This window comes from Nothoprocta perdicaria, unplaced genomic scaffold (genome assembly GCF_003342845.1).
Source record: "Nothoprocta perdicaria isolate Ctin4 unplaced genomic scaffold, notPer1 scaffold_45, whole genome shotgun sequence".
Lineage (NCBI taxonomy): Eukaryota > Metazoa > Chordata > Aves > Tinamiformes > Tinamidae > Nothoprocta > Nothoprocta perdicaria.
In genome coordinates, this window is record NW_020455699.1 from 3,194,140 (window position 1) to 3,211,845 (window position 17,706).

Sequence of the window (17,706 nt, forward strand, 5' to 3'; positions counted from 1 at the left end):
TCAGCTGGAGATCAGCGCTGGGCACCACCAAACGGGGCTGTGTCTGAGCACCGGGGATGTGTCGAGATGCTGGGGGTGCCTCTGAACACGGAGGTGGCCTCCAAGCACTTGGGAGGGGAGCGCGGGCAGCCGGAGGCAGCCGGGGGCTGGCGGCGGCCGGGGGCTCTGCCGTGGGTGCCGGTGCTCGGGCCGCCCCGTGGGCGCCCGGGGGCGCGGGCCGCGATCCCGGCAGGGGGGTCCGGCCGGGGGCCGCTGAGCGACCCCCAGGCGCGGCCGGGCTCGGCGCGGCCGCCCCGGGGCAGCTGCAGCCGGCGGGCGCCGTGAAAAAATCGCTTCCTTCCGGAGCGGCGGCGGCTCCGCGGCGGCTCCGCGGCGCCCTGCGCAGCGCGGAACGGGGCAGCGCGGAACGGGGCAGCGCCGCGGGGGCGCCGCGTGGAGGGGGCCGAGCGGTGGGAGGGGACGGGCGGGGCGGGACCAGGACCAGCACCAGGACCAGGACCAGGCGCGGCGCTCACAAGGTGCCGCCGGAGCGGAGCGGGGCGGAGCGGGGCGCAGCGCAGCGGCCGCCAGCGCTGCCTCTGCTGCTGCCGGCGGAGGAGGAGGAGGAGAACTTGGGGCGGCGGCGGAGCGGAGCGGGACGGCGGCGGGCGGCGGGCGCGCCATGGCCGCGCGGTGGCGGCGGCCGTGGCTGAGCGTGGCGCTGGGGCTGGTGCTGGGCTTCACGGCCGCCTCGTGGCTCATCGCCCCGCGCGTGGCCGAGATGAGCGAGAGGAAGCGCCGCGGCTCCAGCCTCTGCCCGCACTACGGGCGCGCGGCGGCGGCGGCGGCGGGCGGCGAGGGCGAGCCCGAGGGCGAGGAGGAGGAGGGCGGCGAGCGGCGCGGCGCGCGGCCCGGCGGCCGCAACGGCAGCGGCGACTGGGGCGGCGCGGGGGGCTGCGCGCGGCCGCGCGGCTTCCTCTACGTGGGGGTCATGACGGCGCAGAAGTACCTGGGGAGCCGGGCGCTGGCGGCGCAGCGCACGTGGGCGCCCTCCGTGCCCGGCCGCGTGGAGTTCTTCTCGAGCCAGGGCTCGGCCGCGCCGCCGGGGCCGCCGCCGCTGCCCGTCGTGGCGCTGCCCGGCGTGGACGACTCGTACCCGCCGCAGAAGAAGTCCTTCATGATGATCAAGTACATGCACGACCACTACCTCGAAAAGTACGAGTGGTTCATGAGGGCCGACGACGACGTCTACATCAAAGGTGAGCGCGAGCGGAGCCGGCGCCGCGCTCCCGGAGCGCCGCTCCTGCCGCCGCAGCCGCGCTTTCATATTCTTTTTATTGCCACCCCCTTCTCTTTTAGCCTCTATTTCTCTAATTTCTTTTTTCTTCCTCTTCTTTTTCTTCTTTCCCCCCCCCCCGTTTTTTTCTTTTTTTTTTTCCCCACTGTTTTTCTTTTAACCGCTAGCCGGAGTTATTGTCTCGCTCCAGCCTCTCACAGCGCTCAGCGCTGCCTCCCTGCAAACTCCTTCCCGCATCCCACAGGGGACTGCCCTGGGGGTGCCAACAAGCGGCCGCCTCTCTGGGCACTGTGCTTGGAGAGCTGGAGGGGAAAATCTCTGCTGGTCGTGCAGGGTGCTGGACTCTGCAAAAAAAWAAATAAAAAAGGCCCCTAAGAAACCAAAAATAGACCCTCTCCATATAAAACAGTGATGCTGGAATCATAAAAGCCCAAGGTGTGAGCACAGTGCAAGTTAACTTGAGGTGGCTGCAGACTTGCCTGCTTGTCCCTTGGTTTGTTGGAGTGGTTTGATGGACACATCAGTTGTCAGTTGGCTGTGCAGCCATCTCTCTCTGTGCATGTGTGTATATGTATATGCACATGCGTGCGCGCGCACACACACACACACACACACACACACACATACATTTAGTGCCAGACTTCAAAAGCTGTTACTCCTCTGCAGGCTCATCTCTGCCTTGAAGGGAGCTGGCACTGACTTAAATATGTCCACTAACTCTAGAATTCACAAGAAAAAAAGCTAAAAAGCCTATAAATATTAATTAACAGTGTATTGTGTCAGGCTGGCAAAGGTGTTTGAAGGAGAAATGTGTGGACCTGGTACTGCTGGAAGTCRTGTCTGGGTTTTGAAGGTGCCAGCGTTTTACCATGTTCCTGAAGAAGGCAGGCAGAAAACTATTCTGTGTCAAACAGGTTTGTTTATAGTAGTAATTGTAGGTTCCCTTCGACCTTTTCAAAAATCAATCCCAATGTCTGTCGTTCCTCTTCCCCCCACTGCAACTGTGTTGGCAACCTGCCCTGCTTTAGAGAGTGTTTTACACTGCAAAATGGGTGTTTTCCACTAATACAGGTCTAACAGAACAAGATTTATTTGTGAAGGTTGTTTCAAATGTATTCTGGCTTTTGAGTGAATGAAAGTGTCATTGCAGTATTAATTAAGTCTTTGGAAAACGCAGAACTGTCATTGGATGTTTTCAGTTAGGTGTCGGACCCTGTGCTCGGAATCACTTATGGGAAGCTTGGAAATGTCTACGGGATGTAAGGAAAGCTTGAGATATGGAAAACAGATGGCTGGCAGGCTAGCCGGAGGCATAAACGTGGTCTTTTATCTTTTCCAGGTGAAAAGCTGGAGGAGTTCCTTCGCTCTCTGAACAGCAGTAAGCCGCTGTATTTGGGGCAGACGGGCCTGGGGAATATTGAAGAACTTGGCAAGCTGGGTCTGGAGCCCGGCGAGAACTTCTGCATGGGCGGCCCGGGCATGATCTTCAGCCGCGAGGTGCTGCGCAGGATGGTGCCGCACATCGGCGAGTGCCTCCGCGAGATGTACACCACGCACGAGGACGTGGAGGTGGGGCGCTGCGTCCGCAGGTTCGGCGGCACCCAGTGCGTCTGGTCCTACGAGGTAGGTGGCGGCAGCTCTCGCTGTGACGGTGCTCGCGGTGTGGCTGTGCTGTGAGCCTCCCGAGCAGTGCTGTGAGCCTCCCGAGCAGTGCTGTGAGCCTCCCGAGCAGTGCTGTGAACCTCCAGAGCAGTGCTCTGAGCCTCCCGAGCAGTGCTCTGAGCCTCCCGAGCAGTGCTCTGAGCCTCCAAAGCAGTGCTGTGAACCTCCAAAGCACCTTCCTTTAGGGTTACTATGTAGAACGTTTCACATGAAGCTGCTCTATTACGTACGTCGCCTTCAGGACTGGCATTTTAAAAATTCTTTTTGTATAATCATGCAACATGCATCCTTAAAGTACCTAATGATGCTTGAAGAAAAATTATGTGTGTGTATATATCTCTGTATATCCATATATATCTATATAAAATTATTCCATTGCCTTTTAGTAGAATTCACCATAATCACAAGTGAAAGCAGTCTATTTCCTTTTTTTCCAGTATAGAAGTGAAATTTACACTGCTTGTGTCCAGGTTATCTTTTCCACAGCATTTCATTTACATTCATTACACTACCATTCTTACATGCTTTACAGATAGATAGGAGCTGCATAGCAAATATCACCATGCTGAAATTGTTTCAGGAAACAGATGACTTAATTCAATCGTAGCCCTTGCTAAAGCAGTAAGGGCACGTTACAGGATCAGTAAAGCTTGATGGCAATGCTGTGGCTATCACCTGTGATTGTTTCACAGGGAAGGTGGTGGGTTGTTGCAAGATAGACTGTGTATGCTGACAGAAAAGGTGAGGATGAGTATAAGTAGTTATTTTGACTGGTTCTTCAGTAYTAATATATGCTCGCCCTTGTGGCTTTACCTCATTAAGCAAGGAAAATCATTTAAATGGGCCACGGAAAGAGGTTAGGGGCCATTAAAGACAAAAAGACAAGAAAAATAATTGGTTTTGTGCATAAGTGTTTAACTGAAAGACTCAGGTGGTTTGAAAGGCTCTGGTGGCTGTTTTTTAGCATGTGTAGGCTACAGCAAATGTAATAGATGAATGAAAGTAAATCTTAAGGAGGTAAGGCTTACTAAGTAGATTAATTAGCAGTGGGATTCACATCCTCCACAATAGAAATGTGCTTTTTAGAGRTGGCTTCAATAAATATTGCATGTTACAGTGTTTCTTTTTTTTTTTCCAAATACACTGTTTACACTGCCAGAGGGGAAGATATTTATCATGTATGTAAGTGGATGTGTTTAACTAGTACCACTTAATCAGATTTTTAAACACTATACTAATTTTTTGACTTTGTCTTATATTCTGAGAGGTTTGGGTTGTGTCTTAATGTGTTTGCTTTGAAATCCTTGGAGGTATTTGTCACCTTCTCATCTGTATCAGGTAGCAGAATTACAGTTCTATCTGACTTCCATGTAGTATCTTGGAAACAGTTTTTTTTTGTTGTTGTTCTCTGGGCTTTTTGTGTTACGAAGAAACCTAGAGAAGGAAGAAAACTGATGATTGGTAAAATTATCCCCACAGTTACAAAAATGTTGATAAACTTTGTCTCCGGTCATTGAGAGTGAGTGGTATAGAGTAAACAATAAATTCATTTAATTCTGTTTGGAGGCAGAGTTATGTGATTGCCCAGAAGCTCACCTTTTCCCAGTAAGATTGGGATCTGAGAATGTAAAGACTATGGGATGGTACTGTGTGTTTTTTATAGGATCCAGAGTGAAGATGATTCCAGTCTTGACAGTTGTTTGGTCCTGAAGGTGCTGTGGATGTATGAGAGAGAATTTCAAAGAAGTGGGTGTTTGGCATTGCAGAATCAGGTGTTTATTAGGGAGTGGGATATGTTCCAGAGAAGAATCTTTAATGAGTTGCCTGTACAACATCTTTTTCAAAATACACCAATTAAGACAGAGCTATTCTTAAGATAGTGTTTAAATACTAAATTTCTGCAGAAGGATGTGAAAAAGTTTATCTTGCTGTTGGCAGCTGAAACCCCATCATTTTGGGACATGAGAATCTACCCCATCATTCTGGGACATGAGAATCTTGTTTTTCTCCTCGGTCTCAATTCAGAGATACCGTACAGCAGACCACAGCTGCTGCAGACAAATTGATTTTTCTCTCTTGCTTTTTTATTTATTTATTTATTTATTTATTTATTTATTTATTTAGGATTGTTATTTTCAGACATTCACTTTTTAATGTAAAAACCACCAAATACCCAAGTTACTTTAGGCATGCGCTTCACGACAGTCCGTTGGATCAAGCTCCATGTTGGCTGTGATGCAGAGTTGGGAACTTAATATTCTGATTTCAGCGGAGCTTTGAGTGTGYTTGTGAACCAGAGGATTTTAGGTTGCTTCAGCATCGTTTCATCTCTTTATTTAGCAACTTGCTTTGAAGCAGCCTGTGATACTGCAGCTGAACTGACTGCAGTGTTGCAGGTTGTTAAATTAGACTGCCCCAGGTATGACTCTTTCCTTTTTTCCTAGGGTGTTGAAACTCTTACTGTGTACTTTCTCAAGGCATAGATCAGCAGCGTGCTTTGTGTATGAAAGGGGTATTTTTCTTTTGTTTTTCCCTGCTCGGATTCAGGTATACAGATCCCAATATTGAGGCTATTACTTTCTGCACAGGCCATTCAAAACTTGTTCTGAGCTACTCTTACTGTATTTAGTCTGTGAAACTGTCCTGTTGGGCTGTAGGCCTCTATGAACTTCATGCTACTTTTGAGAACACACCTGGTGTGCATTTTGTGATTTTTTTTAAGACTAATATACACTGGATACCACTCCATTACAGTTAGTAGATGTAGAAAAGCTCTAAAAGAACTGAAGTAGTGTTGTGTTGTTGTCTTACTACTTTCCCCCCATCCCTCCTCCCCACCAAAATAGAACTTGAAATCTTTGAGTGGTGAGTGTGAGAGATAATGAAGTGCGCATGAGAAAAGCTGGAGCACTGGAGTTTAGCAGGGTGGCTGAAGGTTTGTGGGTGAGGCGGGAGGTCTCTCGGGGTTCATTTGCCATCTGTTCAGGGCTAATGAGAAAGAAGTGGTACTGTGTTAGGTTATCTGCAAGGTGGGTCATCCTGGCAAGGAGAGGATTAACACGTTGCCTTTTGGCATGTGGATGAGCCAACATGAGAAGCATTGTGTGAGGCTGCAGAGCTGTTGGCCTAAACTTGTAGGCAGGGCTGAGGTCAGAGAATCATATCATCATGGCTGGAAAAGACCTTCAAGATCATGGAGTCCAGCCCTCACCACCCTGCCTGCTAACCCACATCCCTAAGCGCCTCAGCGTAAGCGCTACCAGGGATGGTGACTCCACCACTGCCCTGGGCAGCCTGTTCCAAGGCTTCACCACTTTTTCTGTGCAGAAATTCTTCATACTGTCCAACCTGAACTTCCCCGGAGGCAACTTGAGGAGATGTCCTATTGCCCTATTGGTAATTATTGAGGAGAACAACCTGTCTCACCACAATCTCCTTTCAGATAGTTGTAGAGAACCTTAAGTCTGCATCTCTCATGTACTTCCTGGCTCATCTAGGGGGTGATTGGTCTCTGTCTCTTCCAGGAGCCCCTCCATTTAAAATAAGGAATTAAAATAAAGAATTAACCAAGTGTTGAGAGAGGGAGCCCAGTGGGATGGTTTTGAGGGCACTTTTCTGAAAGCAGGAGATAATGCCCTGCCTTTGGGTTGCCATTTCATGACTCCTCTGTAAGCTTTGGCCAAAGGGTGGTTGCTCCTCTCACAAGCTGGGGCAAGGGAGCCAGCCTTGCAAAAGCTGGACCTGACCCAAATATTTCTTTTTCATCTGGAGCAGGAATCACCACAAAGTCTTACTTTACTTACTTACAGCAGTACCAAGAAGAAAGAGAGTCCACTTTGCATGGACTATTTTCCACGCAAAGCCCATCTTGGTTTTGATTCAACTAAATTTTAAAGTGGTGATTATCTGGTTTTGATGATGCTGTTAATGATTGAAGTGCAGTCTGCCAGGCACACTGATGTAAAAAAGCTCTTCTGTTTTGGTTAGGTATTACCAACTTTTGTATCCCAAGATCAGTAACAGCATAAAAAGGGCATCTTGTTTCTAAACTTTCAAAATCCATTTTTCAGTCTAGAACACTCTGTTCTCCTCCCCTAATTGTGAAGCTGAAAAATGTTTCTCTTAAATGAATGGAAAGATTAGCTTTGCTGTTAGTGACTCATACTCATTTTTCTGAAATAAAAATATACTTAAAAATTGAGTTGATATGGTGTTTTTGTGGCTTTGCCAAGAGGCACCCTGGCTGTAGAGAGCTGTTTGAATAAAAAGCTGGTTGCTTTATTTCCCTTCCTCTCTATTTTTTTCTTCCTTAATGCTGTTTGTGATTTGAAGAGCCTTTTTGTTACTAGTTGTCTTTATGCAGGATAAACCAAATAGTTCAGCTCTGCAAAAGGGCAAAATAAAATGCAGAGTATGAATTGGTTGCCTATAATAGTTCTAGGAGAATCAAACATTGTCAAAGTGGAACTACTGAGCATCAATGAAACAGAAGAGTATTTGGGGAAATAAAAAATGGAAAGGTGAAAAAAGTTAAAAAAAAGACTGTTCATCAGTGTAGCGGGGGCATTTATTGCCATGTTGTCTGCAGGGTGCTTTCTTATATTTTGCTTTTATTTTTTCCTCTCTCCTTTGAGTATCTTTTTCTCCCATCTGTAGGAGAGGAAATATATTAAAGCTAACTTCATACAAAGCACCCCATTTACTTCTGACTTTTTGTTATCATGTATTGTGCTTTTGGAAGAAAAGGGTAAGATGTTTACTTCAAGCTTACATAAAAGCAATCTACCTTAATGACTGCATGTGTATTTTCCCACTGTTTTGTCCTTCAATGCAGTTTTATGAGAACTGTGGAAAGAAGACAGCTTTATCGATGTACCATTTCTTGTTTTAAAAATGAAGCTCTTTAATGTCCTTTTTATTGGTGATTTCTGGTAGTTAAAAATTTGCATGGGATATTTTACTTAATTCAGATCAAGTGGCACACTCAGAAACATTCATCTAGTGTGTTGGTGTGAAGATTATTTCTTGAGGTTTTGTAGCCTTTAAAAGCTATCTCTTTCAGCTAAAACCACTTCATTTTTTTTTTCCTTTTAAGTAAGCTTAAAAGCTTACTTCCTGGTTCTTTTAATTTTTGATTTAAATATTTGTATTTCTCTGTCTTTTCTGAGTCCCAAACTTCAAGGGCTGGACACTAACCTAAGCACAAGCCTAATGGGTGTGTTGCCCTTCAAAGAAGATACCATCATATTTTGTACATGCAGGACATGGGAGTGATCGATTTTGAAGCAGCAGCAGCACCCACAACTAGTTGTTTCTGGTTGCAGGCTTGCGTATATATGTATACAAGTACACTATGAAAGTTGTTCTGAGACTGGTATGAGCATCCTGCCACCTTAAACCCTACAAGATCCATGCTACAGTTGTGCTTATTCCTTCTTTTATTAATTCTTATTCAAGGGTCTTTGTTGGCTTGCACTACTTGAATTGGTATTTTTGTTGAAGTCTAGTGCAGGAAACTAGCTGTTAAGGTGTGTTTTAAAAAATAGTGTTCAGTGTAGGATGGTGCACTTCTAACTCTAGCATTTATATTGTAATAGTCATCTGACTAAAATCTGTCACGCAGTCCCTCTTGTTCGTAGTTGTCACATTATACAACAAATAAGTTTCATTTTTATGATTATTATTAGACATACGGGTGAAGAACGTTAGACCCAGTTTAGGGGCAAAGATGTACTTAGTACTTTAAGCAAATACAAGAATCACTATGTTTTAACTTCTTTACTTTTTATCCTTGGATTATATCATGTTCTTGACCTTAAAATCATACAAGTCAAAACATCTGGGAGCAGTAGCTTAAGTAGATATTTCTAGGATTAACTTTGCCTTCAAAGTTTTGTGCCTTCTAGATATTCTGAAGTGTCTTTCCCTTTCACACATAACTTTGATTGCATTTATTTATGGTGAAACAAAAAGCAGTGTTAAACTGTGTTACTGAAATTTTTTTGAAGGCAAATTTTGTTGCATATTAACATGTAAATTAAATAATGAGCAGTTCTTAAAGTGTATATAGTCCAATGCCTTCTAGTAGTCCAGAGGTTGTCTCCTATTCCCTTGTCTTAAACCCGCAGTGTTGATAGCAGACTTTTCTTACTTTTTGAGGAGATATTTCTTATCTGTATCTCTCTTGTTCTGTCTTACAGAATATCACAAAGATGATTTTTTTTTCTGATTTTCCCTTTCCAACGTCACATTCTTTGAGTTCAAAAGATCAAATTCTGTTGAAATAAAAGATGCTGCAAAAAGAAAAAAATGGAAATTCTAAAGAACAAGGATTGAAAAGAAAAACCCAGTGTTTCAATACAAAAGTATTTGAAATCGGTTCTGATCAACTGCACTTCTGTTTCCTGTGCTATTTCATTAGATAGGAAAAATAGGACTTTTTTTTTTTTTTGAAGAGTAGGCTCTCAAGGTATTCTTTATCTTTCTGCTACTGACATGTATGTAATGTGTGTCTAGCTCATATGAGGTCTTGAGACTTTACTTATTCAGTTACTACCAAACAGCTTTCCAAACATATTTTTGATACTTTTACGAGAAGTTGTGTGTGTATTTTTATATATGCAAATATAGATAAATATATATAATGTGTTGTACCTGTTACATAGAGTTGTATATGTTGCTGTATGCAATATGACTTTATTTAAATATTTAATATTCTTTAATATTCTTGAATATTTACATATTTTTAAAATTTAAATTATTTATATATTTAAATTTATTTAAATAAATTGTAGCAAGAACTTCTGCCATGTGAGACGCTTATTCCCTGTGCTCAATGCTTTCTAGTAGTTTGAAGTCAAGATCAGTCCATTTGTCGGTAACTCTGGCGTATGTTTGTACCTGGGCAATGTGTAGATTCCTGGCCAGATTTTATTTATTTTTTTGTTTTGTTTTTAAACGTATATTTATGGTTTTGGAAACAAAGCACATCTTAATCTAAAGGTATTATTTCAGACACTTCTGGAGGAGGACAAGCAGCCTGGTAAGTGACACGGGGTTTTTTAATGCTATTTTATGAATAACTTAGTATTGAAGCAAAGTTGGAAAGTGGAGGTTGCCTGCCCCTTTCTAGTAAGAGCAGTCTTTCCCCCTGCCCGTTTGAATTTTTGTCTTTACTGAACAAACATTTACTTAGTTCACTTAAAAAAAAAGTCTAAAATAAATCTCTGCAGGTATGTTTTAGTTAGGCAGGCCTAATTTGGATGCACTTGATTCTTGAAAGATTTTAAAGATGTTTCCTGAGGAAACCCTTCCTTCCCATTGCTAACCCTTTTATTTTCTCTCTCTCCCGCTTCCCATGTATTTATTTTTACTGCAATCCAAGAAAAAAATAATGTGCACAGGATGATGCTCTGATATCTGAGAAAGATGCTCCCTTTGACTCTCTCTTGCTGTTTCTGAGGAGATGTTTGTTCGTGGGGTGTATTTGCTGTGGGTACAGTCTTCATGGGGTGTATTTGCTGTGGGTACAGTCTTCGTGGGGTGTATTTGCTGTGGGCACAGTGTGTGTAACCAGGCTGTTCCTGGTTAGAGGCATCCCTCAGGATACACTGAAGGAATGCACTGTGAGATGTGTGGGCTTGGCTGTGTCATAGCAAGTGCATTGCAAACGTGTACGTATGTGTACGTTGTCCCTGTAGCTGCATGCATTTAAAGCATATGCCTAATAGATACCCAGCCTCCTGGGGCAAAAGCTCCTTTGGAGCTTTGAGACTCTTCTTCTAGATACTGCTTGCAGGTTCTGTCCTTTAGAGCTTAAAGCTTTGCCTTTTAGCTTCGTCTTTGTATTTCTTTCTGGTTATTTCTGTTCCTTTCTGATCTGAATGTGTTGTATTTTGGCTTCCAACTTGAATTTAACTTCGCTTTTTAGCTTCCCATTTTACTTGCTGCAGACTACAGCATGTCTCGTATTGTAATATCTTTTTATTGCCAAGGTGGGTATGTTATGGAACAACTCTTATCCTACCCAGATTGCATAGCTTCCAGTTTTTGATCATGATAAAACATAGTCGCTTTTCCTTCCATTTTTTACCAACTTGGGACTTTAGAATTCCCAATTCAAAATTGGAAATATAGAATTTCCAAAAGTGCATGAGTTCCAGTTCCAGAAGTTGGGAAATGTAACTAGAGTGGATGTAGCTCATGACAAAAAAAGTTTAAGAAAGTTACTAACTTTGCAAGTGAAACTCTCACAGTTTTATAAAATGCTATTAGTTCTTAAATTGTTGTTTAGAAAGAAGTTGTGGGGTATAAAACTATCGTGTTAACCAAGTAAGTCTGTGCTGATATGCCAACCATCGTGGGTTATTTTCTTCTTGTACTCTTAATCTTTTTTATTTGAGGAAATTTTCTTTACCTGATGGAGGAGAATGAATTTATGTATTTGTTCTAAGTGGTGTGTAGTGAAATGTTTAAAATATGAAGTATTACAAAGTTGGGGAACATAACCTCCTTAATGTTTGCTTATGGTTGTCTGGGGAGCTATTAATGTTTGTATAACCAAGAGAGTTGGTTGTGGTTATGAAGCCATATGTGTTTTATTTATTTATTTATTTATTTATTTATTTATTTGTGTGGCATCTTGGTGCTATGAGGTTTGCTTAGAATGTATCTGTTCTCACTTTGAAAAAATAGGAACTGATTTGTGTCTTCAAAAAAGAATTCCTTACCAGAAACATGTTCTGGGCATTTCTGAAATGCATCATGGCCAAGCGAAATGGGTCTTCAGTTCCCTCCTGTTGTGAGAACATGCCCCCCAACCTCTTGGCCTTATTTTTTTTTTATGTATTAATCTAGGGAATAAACCTGGCTTTCTGTTCTCCCTTAAATTCCCTTAAATCCCAGGTATACTACTGGCATCTATGCCGGAAGGTGACAACTCTGTCCTTGGAGACATATCTAAGGGACATGTGGCTATTCTTGGGACAGAGCATTTTTGATGAATAAGGGCAAGGCTTCGTTCCTCAGTGTGCTCGCTAGTACCCCAGTCTAGGCTGAGATTCCTGGTGGAAGACTCTGGGGAGCATGGGTGACTTTAGTTTAGCTGTGCGTATTGCTGGAAGCAGGACGAGGAGGCACTGGAAGGAGGTGAGGTGGAGGAGCAGACCATCCTTCCTTCTCTGAGTGGGGCATCCGGGGCTGCTGTCTGCGGTGCCTCCGAAATGGCCCTTCATCCCCACCAGCAGTTTTTTGGAGCCTGTGGCGAAGTGCTCGTGTTGGGGTGGTCCTTAATGGCCTTGGGGAGCACAAGGCCCTCACTCATCTCTGGGCAAGGTTCTGTCCCCACAGTGTTGGTGTGTTGGGCAGCAGATCTGACAGAGGGGCCTTCCAGACCTTTTGTTTACTCATCAGTTTTGTGCTAGTGTGAAAACAATGGGCTTGAAAGGGTGGGAAAACAATGCAGCTCCGCTATTGATCCGAATAGGCTTTCCATTAATGAGCGTGCTGCTGAGAGACTGCAGAAACTAGTACACTAGTTTGGAATGGGAGAATCCAGCCAATGTGCTCTAAATAGCCATGTTAGATATCTGCACTGTCTGTTCTTGAGTGTAGTTTAGTGGCTTGATAAATAGGAGTGCTCAAATTCTTCATGTTTCTGAGCTTTGGTGGTACCTACTCTAACATCTGGAAATATGCTACAGTAGTAACGTTTCTGCAGGTAACTGGTGATGCTCAGGAGCTTCCCTTTAGGACATAAAATAGCTGTACTGGTTGGAATATTTACTGCAGTACTGAACTCATTGTTTTAGTAAAGTAACCTCGTTACTTTTCCATTCATACGTATCATTTGGGGATCTGGCATTTCCTTTGGAAATGGTCATTGAAGAAATGTGTTTGGAAGCTCCATTTTAAATCTCTGGTACAGCTAACAAGAAAACAACCAGCCAGTAATTTCACTGTAGCTTTAAAACCTGTGTCACCTTCACAGTGTCACCTTCAATGTAGCTACACTTTGTGTCCTTTAAAACCCAAACAGAAGTAATAAAACATGATGCCCTGTGGTGAGGAGAGGGAGGGAAGGAACTGGTACTCTACTTGTTGACTTCGTTTATTTATTTATGTTGGGTCACAATCCCGTTAATCAGATTGGTCAAAGTAAATCTTTCTCCTGAGTCATGATAGCCAGTCATGCAAATTAGTTTTTTTTTTTTTTTTTTTTACTGCTTACTACATCCATTATGAATGTACAGGTAGCATGTAGTAAAAATACTTTTAAGGCAAGAGAAAATTTATTGAATAATATAAGGCTAGAATCATATGTTATTGCTTTTTTTTTTAAATTTCAAGGAAAAAGATGTGCATTTTTTAGTGCATATTCTTTGTATTTTTTTATAATTTTTCGCTAGGGGTAAGTGTGTAGTGATGATCGATAGCAGGCCTAGGGCTTTCTTTGGCTTTTGTTCATTGGTATAGATAGACATAAACACCATTGTGTTTAGGAATCTGATATTTCTCTTGATTTGCACACAGCAAGGAAATAGTTAAGGGAGCTCAATAAACCTGGAACCAATTTCTGTGCTTATGCATTGCTTAAAAATGATTTGGTTGCTGAAGGATTGGTTGGCTAACTGATGCCAGAAGCCATGTGTTTCATTTGTGTGTTCTTGCACATGTTGTGTTGGCAGTAAAAGCTAAAACTTGAGTATCTAGGGTTGTGTTCTAATGCTGATGGTCCTAATCAGTGTGCAGAAGCATTGTGTGTGGCAGTGTATTTCTGAATCTGCCCTTGTAAACATGTTATTGGTAGTTTTGTTTATTTCTTTTTCCATTTCTTTTTTAAGCCAGCTCTATGAAGCAGGAAGCTTTTCACTGTGAAATGGGTTTGATGCTGCAAGCTCTTAAAGGCTTTTAGCTTCCATGGAAAGTGTATTTAGGACTGCAAGTAATTTTTTTTTTTCTGATTTGTGTCTAAAGTGCTTGAACTAAACTTTTAAGCCTCCAATATATCATTTACTTTTCTTAGAACATAGTAATTTAGTACATGTTAGCTCTTATTTGCTCCAAACCTGAGCAAGAAATTATTCCTAAATAGTATGTTGGGAGGTGGAAATTGCAAATACCACACAGACACAGTCGCATTTGAAGCATAACTTAAACGTGTTTTTATCCCTTTAAAGCTTCTGTTCAGGAAGGTCCTTCCTTCTCTGCCTTGGAAATAAAAAAAGATAAAAGAATCTCTTGTGTTTGTTCGATAAAATTCAACCTTTAAAATGTCATCAAAGTCTATTAGGATCAGCAGGACCTGAAATACAGTATTGAGGTATGTGTTCTGGGTTTAGTCTCATAGACAGCTAAAGCAGTCATTTGAAGTGATGATTTCTTTAATATTAATCAGGTTTTCTAAGACTTTCAAAACATTTTCAGAAATTTTAAACCCTTCTCCTTACTTCCAGCTGTCGGGATTGTTAACCTTTGGCTTTTGGGTTGAATTGCTCTGTAGCTTTTTGATTTGGAGATGTGTTCTTTCTCTCCACTGGAAGGACTGTTGTGGGAATACATTAGTTACATTAGTTACACTCCTCTTCGAGGACAAGCATCACCCCCCATCTTTCCTTTAGTAAACTTAATGATTTCTGTATTTAAGAAGGAAAAAAAAAAGAAAGCGAGGTGGTGGTTACTTATGATGTGCCACTGGAAAAATCTGATTACTTCAAATGAGTAGCTACTTCTTTATGGGCAATTTAGAGCCATATTTTCTTGCTCCTTTTGTTACCATTTATCTTAGGAGCCTCTTGTGTCCACCCAGCTACTTGCCCCTTCATCCTAATAAATGTCTTCAGCTGTTGTTTTTTCTTGGGGAAAAGCATCAATGCTTTCTGTTCCTTCTCTTTTCTTAATGACTCAGATTTAATAAAAACATGTTATAAGAATAAGACATAGCACTGCCTTCTCAAACTGTAGCTTCTTCAGTGGTATGTGTGTTGCCTTTGCTGTTTCCTGCAGCTTTATTGCTGTAGATCAGGATTACATTTACAGTTCTTTATCATTGCATTCATTTTATTGTAAGTTATTTTTTTCTATTGGTTGATCCTCTCAGGTGAGTGTTATCTTCAGCTATTTTAAGTGTTCGTCATCCAAGTAGCAACATGTTTTACTTTTTAAAAAATCTATAAGTATACATTAATCTTAGTATACTCTAATATATACTCTACGAGTGTATGTAATCTGGTTGCTATGGGAAAACTGTGCTATCCTGAACTTTGCAAAAGCAAATAAAAATCCCTTTTACCACTGTAAAGTGCAGTGCAGATAGGCTTGGTTATTTAGTGTGGTAATTTCCAGAGCTGGGACAGGTTGTGTGGTAGCTGGAGAGGGGACATACTGCATCTTATGATCACGTTCCCCTTGGAAAATAATAGCATTTATGCTAAGTCCACTTGTGCTTCCATAGCAGATAATGCTTCTCCCTCCTGGTTTAAACCTTTTCCAACATCTCCAACCACTTTCCCTTTCTCTGGGAGCTGTTTGGAGTAGCAGAGATAGCTCAGTTATCCAAGATGTTGCTCATGCCCATGGCTGCATCCCCCATGTGTGTGGGAGGGCAGCCGTCTCCAGAGGTATTCAGGGTCTGCTAGTGGGTTTTTTGGGCCTGTGTGCAGGAAGGATGCCCTGGCGTCGAAGTCTGTGCTCAGCCTCCACGATAGCACCGTGGTGGAACTGCACCGAGTTAGTGTCTGACTTGACACTTGAGCAGGTTGGCCTGTGTAAATTCGACACAGATGCTCAGTTCTACTGTATACAATTCTCTCCATAAAGGCAAAACTGTACGGTTATGTTTGAATAGCAGCTAGCTTCATGTCTTGCTTGTAGGACAGCTTGAAGATGCTACTGTGTCAGCTGTTGACACCAGTGGGAACTGCTACAGTGGCAAATCTGGAGACTAGTTAAACATGCTGCCAATTTCCTACATGGTTGAGGCTGAGAGGATATTGCAGGATATTGTATTATTTCCGGAAATGTCTGTCATGTTTCTTAGAATATGTGGACTTCAAGTGTCTAATGTAGTGTGGTGGTTTTCGTGTTCTAGCTTTGGGTAGAAGCTACAGGGCAGATGGAACTAGCAGAATGTAGCTCTGAAGAAAGTGAGATTGTAGGCATGGCACTGTGGGATGCAGGGTAGAAGATGAGTATCACTTTTTAATTGAAATTATTAAGCTTTTTTGATTTAAGATGAGCTGCTGGCAAAATGGCTAGTCAATGGAAAAGACATCCGTCTGCAAAGAGTTTAGCTATACATGGTATGAATTGTTAAAATTTTTGCTCTTTAAACTTTTTGTGATTTGCCATGATCTTTTCTTTCTTCTACTGTGAAAATACTCCAAATCAAATGTATAAATAGTCACAAACCTCTGAAGGACCTCAAAGAGGTATCACTGAATACTTTCTTATTAAAGTTACTTACTTGAATCTAAAGCTGGACATCTGTGGAAGATAAGCATGCCTAATAGTTTCCAGCTTGTGCTATACAGTCATCATAGGCTGGAAGAATACTGAATAAATGCTCTATTTCACTGTCAGAGTTAGTGCTTTTAATTGAAGTACCCAGACTATTGTGCAGATTTTTTCATGGTCTGACTTAATACCTCATATGGAAAAAAGAATTCATGTATATGCTGTTTATGAATGCCYCCTTTCAGATGAAGTGAAAGGAAGTTCAATTAATTGTTTAAGAAACTTCAGCCTGAAAAAATGTGTGAGTATGTGTGTATGAGCATGCCAATATTTTTTTCATATGGTAGCTTGAGGTAGTTTCCTTGAAATGTCTGCAGTAAGATACAGTAGTTTAAAGGAGGTTTTTAGATGCTGGAAAAATATGTTCTTATGGAAACAAAATCTCCATAMATGCATCAATTTTGAGGGACCAAGGGCTCCCAGGAGAAAGTGGTTGTGGTGGKGGGGAAATTATCTGCTAAAAATGCGTCACTTGTGAAAGGTGTTATAGTGGCAAACAGACTGTAATGGTAAAATAAAATGCAAAGTGGGATATTCTGTTGCTGAACAGGTGTGTTCTTCAATCTTTCAGGTTTCTCTTCAAAAAGGTGCTTAGCACTGCTAGCAGAGTTGTGTGCAAGATACCCTTTCATGTGTGGTTGAAGATGAGATTACTGTTATTTCCAAACATCATAAAGTCTTCATGTGAGGCCATGGTAAAGTTTTTTATTTTCCAAATACTGTCTGAAAAAACTTCCACAGTAGCTGTAGTATCAGCTAAGCTGGCAAAATAATTATATGCTGTGTATCTGACATTCATTGTCTTTGAGAGGAGTGGGATGATGTATTTCTTTGAAGACAGGATTCCTGCATAATTTAAGTTTGCGACTTCCACATCATGCAGTTTATTAATCTATTATTTTTCATAGCAAAATGTGAACTTGCACGAGAAATTAAGGTAGAGTATGTTAGGCGTGAAGGGAGATCTAGGCTGTTGACAAGAACCGAAACATAAAAAAGTCTCTCTCTATATGAAAGCCACTGTGAAGGTCACACATTTATTTTTTAAGGAAARTACTAAAATGGAGATGAAAGGTGTGGTTACACAGAATGGCTAAGGTTGGAGGGAACCTCCAGAGATCATCTAGTCCAACCCCCTKCTCCAGCAAGGACACSCAGGGCTCGGGGCACAGGGCGGCATCCARGTGGGTTTGGAAGATCTCCAGAGAAGGAGGCTCCACAGCCTCCCTGRGCAGCCTGTGCCAGGGCTCTGTCAC

General features: G+C 42.5%; 1 protein-coding gene across 1 annotated transcript in view; it reads left to right on the top strand.

The window, feature by feature from the left end:
* Positions 1-661: 661 nt before the first annotated feature.
* The window catches only part of CHSY3 (chondroitin sulfate synthase 3), a 147,434-nt gene continuing 130,389 nt past the window's right edge, over positions 662-17,706 (top strand). The window contains exons 1-2 of the mRNA XM_026046614.1: positions 662-1,238; positions 2,616-2,899. Coding sequence (XP_025902399.1) covers positions 662-1,238; positions 2,616-2,899 — 861 coding nt within the window. The remainder of the gene's footprint in view (positions 1,239-2,615; positions 2,900-17,706) is intronic.